This window comes from Sinocyclocheilus anshuiensis, unplaced genomic scaffold, assembly GCF_001515605.1.
Source record: "Sinocyclocheilus anshuiensis isolate Anshui unplaced genomic scaffold, SAMN03320099.WGS_v1.1 scaffold540, whole genome shotgun sequence".
NCBI lineage: Eukaryota > Metazoa > Chordata > Actinopteri > Cypriniformes > Cyprinidae > Sinocyclocheilus > Sinocyclocheilus anshuiensis.
Window position 1 is genome coordinate 60,093 of NW_015555733.1, and position 7,390 is coordinate 67,482.

At 32.9% G+C, this 7,390-nt stretch overlaps 1 protein-coding gene across 2 annotated transcripts in view; it reads left to right on the forward strand.

Moving 5' to 3' along the window:
- tbc1d7 (TBC1 domain family, member 7) overlaps positions 1-7,078 on the forward strand; it is a 12,470-nt gene extending 5,392 nt beyond the window's left edge. The window contains exons 3-8 of one of the 2 annotated variants that reach the window (XM_016466327.1): positions 132-212; positions 1,660-1,850; positions 3,239-3,376; positions 4,599-4,744; positions 5,517-5,646; positions 6,623-7,078. In XM_016466327.1, coding sequence (XP_016321813.1) covers positions 132-212; positions 1,660-1,850; positions 3,239-3,376; positions 4,599-4,744; positions 5,517-5,646; positions 6,623-6,709 — 773 coding nt within the window. In that variant the 3' untranslated portion in view covers positions 6,710-7,078. Of the gene's footprint in view, positions 1-131; positions 213-1,659; positions 1,866-3,238; positions 3,377-4,598; positions 4,745-5,516; positions 5,647-6,622 lie in introns of both variants that reach the window. The other variant, XM_016466326.1, reaches the window with a different exon arrangement.
- The last annotated feature ends 312 nt before the right edge of the window (positions 7,079-7,390 follow it).

Genomic DNA, 7,390 nt, shown 5'->3' on the forward strand with positions numbered 1-7,390 from the left:
TATTTGTTTTTCATCTTTGTTTAGGTTTATGTCTAACTGTGAAATGCTATGTATCTCTCCGTTAGTATAAACGCACAGACGATCAGTGTTTCTCTCGCTCCTTCAGTCAGTTTTGCTGCTGTTGTTTTCAGATGTGGAGAAGTTGAGCACCTTCAGTCAGAGGTTTCCTCTGCCCTCCATGTACCGGATACACGTGTGGAAAGTCCTGCTGGGTGAGAACGTGAATTATCATTCACATACAGTGGTGGCCAAAATGATTAGGACAGTAGTATTTCCAGCAGCTAAAAATGGTTTTAAGTCAGTTGTTTCTCTCTTTTGCTGTAGTGTGTCAGTAGGAAATATCAGTTTACATTTCCAAACATTCATTTAGCCATTAATTGTAATAATCCAGTGAGATCTCATTATCATCCAGTCTGTCTGGAATCCAGACGAACCTGTGGCAACGTCTCCAAGATGCTTCAAGAAACCTACCTGCAAAGCTACCTGAAAAATTATGCGCAAGTGCACCTAGGGCAAAAGCTGCTTACTACAGCAAAAGATAGAAATAACTAACTTAAAACCATTTTTAGCTGCTGGAAATACTAGTGTCCTAATCATTTTGACCACCACTGTATGTAATATAACACATTAGCTACGTTTCCATCCAAAGATTCGAATTAAACTAATGCGCAAAACTGGAATATCGCATAAAACATTTGTGAATTAAGCACCGTTTCCATCCAACGAGTCAAAGAGAGCAAAATCATCACTTCCTGATAAACTGACACTAAATATCACTAAGAAAACTAGGAGAAGCCACTGAATATATTATACAGAATTATACAGAATTACTTTGACGACAGACTTGGCTCAGGCATTTCAGAACGACCACAACAACATTTGAGATGCTGTGCAACGAGATCGGTTCGCTGGTTAGTCAAGTTATCCCATCTCAATGAGCAAAGTCACGTGACTTTTCCGATGCGCATGGTGGAATTTATTCGGTATACGTGACCCTGGAGCACAAAACCAATCATAAGGGTCAATTTTCAGAAATTGAGATTTATACATCATCTGAAAGCTGAATAAATAATCTTTCCGTTGATGTATGGTTTGTTAGGATAGGACTATATTTGGCTGAGATACAACTATTTGAAAATCTGGAATCTGAGGGTGCAAAAAAATCTAAATATTGAGAAAATCATCTTTAAAGTTGTTCAAATGAAGTTCTTAGCAATGCATATTACTAATCAAAAATTAAGTTTTGATATATTTACAGTAAGAAATTTACAAAATATCTTCATGGAACATGATCTTTCCTTAATATCCTAATGATTTTTGGCATAAAAGAAAAATGGAAAATTTTGACCCATACAATGTATTTTTGGCTATTGCTACAAACATACCCCAGCAACTTAAGACTGCTTTTGTGCTCCAGGGTCACATATGTGTTTCCATCGTAGTTTATGTGCATTTTTTCTTATCGGATAAAAAGTTTATCCTACTCAAATGTGCTCATACGTTTTTTATGCACATTTTTAGAATTTATGCACGTCTTGGTGTGTCCATCCAGCGTTTTTTTTATGCGATATTCCAAAATGCGCATACAAACAGGTGGATGGAGACATCGCGAGTGTCTGTAGATCAGGCTGGTGAAGCCGTCTGTCCCGTCGTCTGCAGGTATCCTGCCGCCTCACAGTGATTCTCACGCTCTGGTGTCTCGCTATCGTCTCGAGCAGTTTGAGGACGTCAGCGGCGCTCTGACAGCCATGCGCTTCATCCACGCATCCACCCCGGCGACGGAGCTCTACCTGCGCATGTACCAGCTGGAGAGCCGACAGCTTCCCCGCAGGAGCGAGCTCAGGCCGCCGGTGAGGAGCGGAGAGGTTTGTGGGTAATCAGTACATTAGGTCAAGTCAAGTCACCATTATTTATATGTGACCCTGGACCACAAAACCAGTTATAAGCGTCCATTTTTTGAAATTGTGATTTATGCATCATCTGAAATCTGAATAAATAAGCTTTCCATTGATGTTTGGTTTGTTAGGATAGGACAATATTTGGCTGAGATACAACTATTTGAAAATCTGGAATCTGAGGGTGCAAAAAAATCTAAATATTGAGAAAATCATCTTTAAAGTTGTTCAAATTAAGTTCTTAGCAATGCATATTACTGATCAAAAATGAAGTTTTGATATATTTACGGTAGGAAATTTACAAAATATCTTCATGGAACATGATCTTTACTTAATATCCTAATGATTTATGGCATAAAAGAAAAATCGATAATTTTGACCCATACAATGTATTTTTACTATTGCTACAAATATACCCCAGCGACTTAAGACATATGGTATAGTTACATTTAGTCATTTAGCAGACACTTTTGGAAGCAATCAAAACCAACAAAAGAGCAATGATATGCAAGTGCTATAACAAGTCTCAGTTAGCTTAACGCATACATAGCAAGGTCTTTTTTATTATATAATAAATAAAAAGCAAACAAAAAGAATACAAAAAGAATAGAGAAGCTAGTATTAGTTTTTTTGTTTAAATTAATAGAGTGCAAGTCTAAGAGAGGCAAGTATTTTTTTTTTAAAGAATAGAATTAGAATAGAGAGTGCTAGAGTTAGAGGGTCAAATAAAGATGGAAGATATGTGTTTTTAGCCGATTCTTCAATATATATATATTTATTATAGACAGTATATTTGTAGCAATAGCCAACAATACATTGTATGGGTCAAAATTATCAATTTTTCTTTTATGCCAAAAATCATTAGGATATTAAGTAAAGATCATGTTCTATGAAGATATTTTGTAAATTTCTTACTGTAAATATATCAAAACTTAATTTTTGATTAGTAATATGCATTGCTAAGAACTTCATTTGAACAACTTTAAAGATGATTTTCTCAATATTTAGATTTTTTTGCACCCTCAGATTCCAGATTTTCAAATAGTTGTATCTCAGACAAATATTGTCCTATCCTAACAAACCATACATCAATGGAAATCTAATGATGTATACATTTTATACATTGTTCTAAACATGAGCCGTGTCTAAAAGGTAAAGAGGGAGGTGTGTCTACAGTTTATAGCAACATCTTCAGTATTTCTCAGAGGTCGGGTTTCAAGTATAACTCGTGCTTCATATAACGTTATCCAGAGAAACAAGTGTCAATGATAAACCCCTGTGATGTTTGTACAGGCCACCGGGTCGTGTTTCCTCATGGCTCAGGTTTGATGGTTTTCTTCCAGGACGACGAGGATGAAAACTTCCTGGCTATCGGCAGAGCGATGGAGGAGATCGTCGATGACCCGGTCGACTGCTATTGGCTCATCAGGTGTTTCATCAACCAGTTCAAGCTCAAGTTTGGAGACTCCATCCCTCACCTGGTACACCTTAACCTGCTAAAGGAACAGCTAACAAAGATTTCAATATTATTGATTAATCATTTATTTTTTACACTATAATAAATAATAATGTATTATTATTATGAATGTTTAACATTTTTAGTGTTAAATAACCTTGCAGATATATAACCACAGAAAAATAAGTAACACTTATTACTTTTGTAATGTTGTTGTTATATCATTTTTTGAATGATTATTAATGTTGATTTATTTAAGTGTTCAATAATTGTACTTATTTTTTTAAACACTATAATGCATACTAACAGTGATTATGTGTAATATTAATTAATTTAATTACTATTACTGTTATTATTTTTTATGCTTTTTAAATTTTGGTTTAGGAGTTCATAAGCATGCAAAATGCATATTTAATTTTTTATTCTTTTTGTTGCTGTAATAGTCAGCTGTAATATCAGTTGTTGTTGTTGTTGTTATTATTACTTTATTAGTTATTTTGTTGGTTTAAATGTTCAATAACAATCCATAACAGTTTTTTACTTTTTATTTTTGACAGAATAAAAAAAACATGTATATAGAGTTATTCTCAATATATGTGTTTTGTATGATTTTTAACTTGTGTTTTACTTTTTCCTTTTAACACTATAATAAATAATAACAGTTATTATTATTATTATTAATATTTGTTTTTATGCATTTTCAATTTTGGTTTGTCTTTAACAACCACCCAGAACAAGTTTTTAAGTTTTCAAGTTTTTGTCCTTTTTGACACTTTAATAATAAGTTATTATTATTATTTTGTATGATTTTGTAAAATGTTGGTTTAAGTGTTCAGTACCCATCCAGAACACATTTAAATTTTTTTCCTTTTTGACTGTAAAAAGTAATAACTGTTGTTGCTATTATTTTTATTTATTAATTATTTTTAATTTTGGTATAAGTGGTTATTTTTTTCGTTTTGACATTATAATAAAATATATTTTTATTTTCATTTTTATGATTTTTAATGTTTAAGTGTTTAATCATGTTACTTGTTTTCCTTTTAACACCAGATTTTTTTTTTTACACATTAATGAATAACACCAGTTATTATTATTATTTTTATTGCATTTACTCACCCTTCATATATGGAGCTCGAAAACTAACAGAAACACCACAAATATAGTCCATGTTTCATTCTTCTTCCGTCTTGTGCAACAGCTCATTGATGTAAAGTTACTCTGATTTGTTTTGAATTGTGTTTCAGCCGAAGAGTTTGGAGCACTTCCTGTCTCAAGAGGACGCCGCTCTTCTGGCTCATCTGAAGACGTCTGGAGCTCTGCACTCGCTGCCGTACTGTCTCTGGTTCAGACGCTGCTTTGCTGGCTGTTTACCAGAGTCCAGCCTACAGAGGTCAGGACACAATGACGTCCACTGCAGTTTACTGATTTCTCTCAAAAATACAGGAAAAATTGTGAAATATTTTTACCATTTCAAATGCTGTTTTCTATGTGAATATCTGTTAAACTGTAATTTATTCCTGTGATGCGCAGCTGTATTTTCAGCATCATTACTCCAGTCTTCAGTGTCACACAATCCTTCAGAAATCATTCTAATATGTGCCCCTGCAGCACAAAACCAGTCATAAGGGTCAATTTTTTGAAATTGAGATTTATGCATCATCTGAAAGCTGAATAAATAATCTTTCCATTGATGTATGGCTTGTTAGGACAATATTTGGGATACAACTATTTGAAAATCTGGAATCTGAGGGTGCAAAAAAAATCTAAATATTGAGAAAATCATCTTTAAAGTTGTTCAAATGAAGTTCTTAGCAATGCATATTACTGATCAAAAATTAAGTTTTGACATATTTACAGTAGGAAACTTACAAAATATCTTCATGGAACATGATCTTTACTTAATATCCTAATGATTTTTGGCATAAAAGAACAATCTATAATTTTGACCCATACAATGTATTGTTGACTATTGCTACAAATATACCCCAGCGACTTAACACTGCTTTTGTGCTCCAGGGACACATATGCTGATTTGTTGCTCAAGAAACATTTCTAATTATTATCAGTGTTGAAAATTGTTGAAACTTGTGATTGTCTGATTGATTGTGCTCTTGTGTGATTGGCTGACTGATGGACTGTGCTGTGCTGTGATTGGTTGGCAGGGTTTGGGATAAAGTCATCAGCGGCTCCTGTAAGATCCTGGTGTTTGTTGCCGTGGAGATTCTGCTCAGCTATAAGATCATGCTGATGGGAACGAGTGACCCGGATGGAGTTTACAACTTCCTGTCTAATGTGAGCCGCGAACATCACTCTTTCAGTTACATATCATGGCAAAAATGGGTTTGTTTAAAGAAATGTTCTGGGTTCAATACCTGTTAATGAATGTACTTTATTCATCTTTACAGTATGACCCTTTTCAAGTAATTTTTTTTATCTTTTAAAATCCTCCAGTACTCTCGTCCCATAGACTTTCACTAATGATTTGATAATTTAATTGATTCTTCCTCTTCTTCTATCAAACACTGTTTTTTGAGAAACCCTTATTTATATAAAATAACAGTATTTTATTACTATTATTATTAAATGAACTACTGTTTTTTAATTGAGGGACAAATATTTGTTATTTTATTTTATTAATTCAATTAAGTAACATCATTATTAACTACTATTTTAATTGAGGAACAAGGAATTATTTTAGTATTATTTTATTTATTGTATTAAATACTATTCATTTATTATTATTATTATTATATGAAATGCCATTTTTTTAATGAGGAACAATAAATTAATTCTATGATTTTTTTTATTTTATTAATTTTATTAAACAACATTTTATAATTATTATGAGGTAGTTATGAAATGCCATTTTTTTAATGAGGAACAATAAATTAATTCTATGATATTTTTTATTTTATTAATTTGATTAAACAACATTTTATAATTATTATGAGGTAGTTTTTTAAATTGAGGAACAAGGAATTACTTTTTTACATTTTATTATATTAAATATCATATATTTTTTTATTATTATTATTATTAATTTTTTTTTTAATTGAGGAACAGTTAATTAATTTTATTAATCATATTAAATTAACATTTTGCCACAAATGATACTGAATAGATTTTGAATGAATAGAATATTGAACCCAGAAAATTTTCCCAACCTTTTTCTGTAGTTTCTGTGATTTAACATTTAAGTTTTTGATGCACCGACATAAAGCTATAAATGTTGCTAATGCGCTTCTGATGTCTTGGTCTCTCTGTACAGCTGCCGCAGGAGAACACAGACGCCATCGTCACTAAAGCCATCGATCTGTGGCACAAACACTGCGGCACGCCCATGCACTCTGTGTAATTCATCATTTCTGAGTCTGACATGTGACGGAGACTCAAAGCGCTCAGACGTGGATGACAGGAACGTCAGCTGTGTGTGTGGTCGCTCTTTTATTAGGTTGGTTTACATGAGAATCTGCATACATCATTCAGGAGTGACAGTACGGTTCATGACATGCCTCCCGCTCTGAGCCAGTAGCAGCAGCGGAAGAGAGAAACGCTAGCGTCTGGAAACAGAAACACATCAATCATTCAAAACATGACGACGTCTGCTCTTCTCTGAGTGTGGTCACCGATCGGCCAAAAATACTGTTATTATTTTTACACCCTCATGTCGTTCCAAACCTGTTCATATGATTCATAAGATCAGAAAAAGTGCTTAAAAGTCTCAAAAATCCCTTTATAGTCTCAGAAAAAAAAAAAAACATGTAGGTTTGGAACAAATGAGGGTGATAAATAAAGTCTTTTTTTTTGGGTGAACTTTTCCTGTAATGCCCTGCCAATGTGTTCAGTATCAAAGTCAGTTAAAAATATTTATAAATAATATATTAACATAAAAACATCCCAGCACACATTGTTACAGTGGTAACACTTTACAATAAGGTCTCATTTCTTTATGAATGAACAGTGTTTAATAAAAATACAGTTGATCATATTCATGATAGTTCACAGTGCATTAAGTAATGTTAACAAATACAACTTC